Source organism: Chaetura pelagica, unplaced genomic scaffold, assembly GCF_000747805.2.
Source record: "Chaetura pelagica isolate M959 unplaced genomic scaffold, ChaPel_1.0 scaffold899, whole genome shotgun sequence".
Classification (NCBI taxonomy): domain Eukaryota; kingdom Metazoa; phylum Chordata; class Aves; order Apodiformes; family Apodidae; genus Chaetura; species Chaetura pelagica.
Genome location: NW_009954561.1, coordinates 49,655 through 51,919, shown reverse-complemented (window position 1 = coordinate 51,919; position 2,265 = coordinate 49,655). Strand labels below are relative to the sequence as shown.

The window sequence follows — 2,265 nt, the reverse complement described above, 5'->3', positions numbered from 1 at the left end:
ACGCTCCGGACCACTGAGGAGCTGAGCTCTGAGCTGCTGTGGGAGGCAGAGCCCCATTCCCAAGGGAGCCACCACCTGCTCCTGACACTGTTTGTCCCCTCCCTGACCTGGAAGGGACTTTAACCACAACAAACTCTCAGGGTTTTTTGACCCATCACCAGCCTGGAGCAAGGCCAGGGCTGCGGAGACATCAGAAGATTCAACACCCCCCTCCAGTCCAAAGTCCAAGCTCCAGGCTCCTCCTCCGCGCTGGGAGACACTTGGCATCCTGATAACGACTGTTCAAGGACACTCTTCCCAGTTCAGGCTCTGGGAGCCCAGTGCCTGGCCCTCATTGCTGCTCCCTGCACACCCCTCTGAGCAGCTGCAGAACCCCGAGAACCAGCAACCCCTCTTATTAAATTAAATCATTACAATTAAATGTCAGCCCAGGCTCTGGAGCCTGCCCGGCCCTCGGATGTTTGGTGGCAGGATCAGCAGAGCTGGGAGAGCTGGGACAAGGGGCTGGAACCACAGCCAAGCCCCTGGTTCCCACCTGGCTTGGAGGGCCTGGAGATGCCACCAGCTCCCCCCGGACTTCCCGAGACAGCTGCCACAGACCCCGAGGCCAAGCCCAGCCCAGCAGCATCTCCCCTGCCTGGTGTACAAAATGCCCCGGGAAGCTCATCCCACAGCGAGCAGGAAAGCTGGGATTTAACCTGTCTGTGCTGGGGAATTAGAGGAAAGCCCTTGTGGGGCAGGGAGGGCGGATTATCCCAGCTCTGCTCACGGCAGCATTTCTGCACCTGGCCCTGGCCCCTGGAGGGTGTTCCAGGCACCAACGGGGCTCTGGGTCTTTCCCAGCAGCCAGGCAGGAGGAACGTGGCTTTGGAGCAATCACAAACCCCCCTGAGAGGAAAACCAGCAGGCAGGTTGAGGCAGCGCTGGGTTCCTTCCCACCAGAGCCTCTGCAGGATTTCAGTTCAGCCCCCAGAGAAATTTATGCAACAGCAAAAAAGCAAGTGAAAGGGTTTTTTTCCCAAAATGCTGCTGAGGGGGCAGCCTCGTGCCTTGGGGAGGGGAACACTCTCCTCCTCCTCCTCCTCCTCCTCCTCCAGGATTTGGACCCAGCTGGAGCCACCACCCTGGCTGTGCCAGCCCAAGGCCAGGCAAGATGGGCTCCAGGCTGCAGCCCCTGGGTCGGTCCTGCGGACACAGAACCAGCCCTGGTGGGTTCAGACCCAAACTGGGAATTGCTCCAGAGCCAGGACAGCGAGAAATTTGGGTATTTTTTTAGTTTAGCAGCAGCTCCTTCCTTCCAGACAAGGATGGAGCACACGGGACCATCGCTCCTGAGTGGAAGTGCTGCCTGTGCCTCCCCCTGCCCCCAAAGCCCAGCACAACCAAAGCCCTGGCACCATTTTGCCTGGAGCCACCAAGAGCCACACACCGTGTCCAAACACAGCCTGCCTGCTCCTGGGTCCCTCTCTCCCCTAGAGCAGGAAAACCAGCCCTGCAGCAGGGGAAGGGCTGGGAATTGGCCCTGGAAGGGGAAGGGCAGGGGAAGTGCCCAGGGGGAACAGGGAAACCAGGGAGCCCCGAGCCCCTCCTGGGAGGTTTGCTAGGAAACCTGGAATTGGCCGGGCAGCAGGGATGGAGCAGATGGATCACGCTGTGCTGAGGACACCGACACTCCCCAGGGAAATTACCAGCTAGTTAATTAATGAGCAAACAGGATCTCGTTAACAGCCGGACCTCTGCCCTCCCACCAGGGAGGGGGACACTGGGACAGCCACTCCCCTCCCCAGCGCCCACTCTGACCTGCTGCGTTTTGGGGGTTCACCCCTCAGGGAGCAGGGACCACCCCCTCCATCCGAGCCAGGCGTCTCAGGGGTCTTGGAGATGAAACCTCTGACGCCGGGGGTTTTGGGGTGCGGGGTTTCATGCCCGCTGGAGGTGAGGATGGGCTGTGCAGCCCCCCCAGCCCCGTTCCACCAGTGCACCCAGCAGCCCGGGAACGGGGGGTCCTGCCCCCCCCGCGCGCCCCCACACCCCGGAGCTCAGGAGCATGATGAGGGGCACCCAGGGCACCCCAGGACAGAGGGATGACCCTCGGAGACCCTCCCAGATGGAGAGACAGGAGGGGCGCGGGCACCCACAGCCCCGCGGAGGAACCGGGGGGTGGTCCGGGAGTCGCACCTGCGGCCAGGTAGATCCGCTTGATACCGGTAAGAGCCTCCATCCGGCCCAGCAGGTTCCCGAGGGGGGCCGGGCGCGCGCGGGCGG

At 62.3% G+C, this 2,265-nt stretch overlaps 1 protein-coding gene across 1 annotated transcript in view; it reads right to left on the bottom strand.

Annotated features, from left to right (window-relative positions):
• The window catches only part of REEP6 (receptor accessory protein 6), a gene marked incomplete at its 5' end in the record, with an annotated part of 5,053 nt that extends 2,814 nt beyond the window's left edge, over nucleotides 1-2,239 (bottom strand). Inside the window, one exon of the mRNA XM_010005326.1 lies at nucleotides 2,172-2,239. Within this exon, the coding sequence (XP_010003628.1) occupies nucleotides 2,172-2,239 (68 nt within the window). The remainder of the gene's footprint in view (nucleotides 1-2,171) is intronic.
• Between the last annotated feature and the right edge of the window lie 26 nt (nucleotides 2,240-2,265).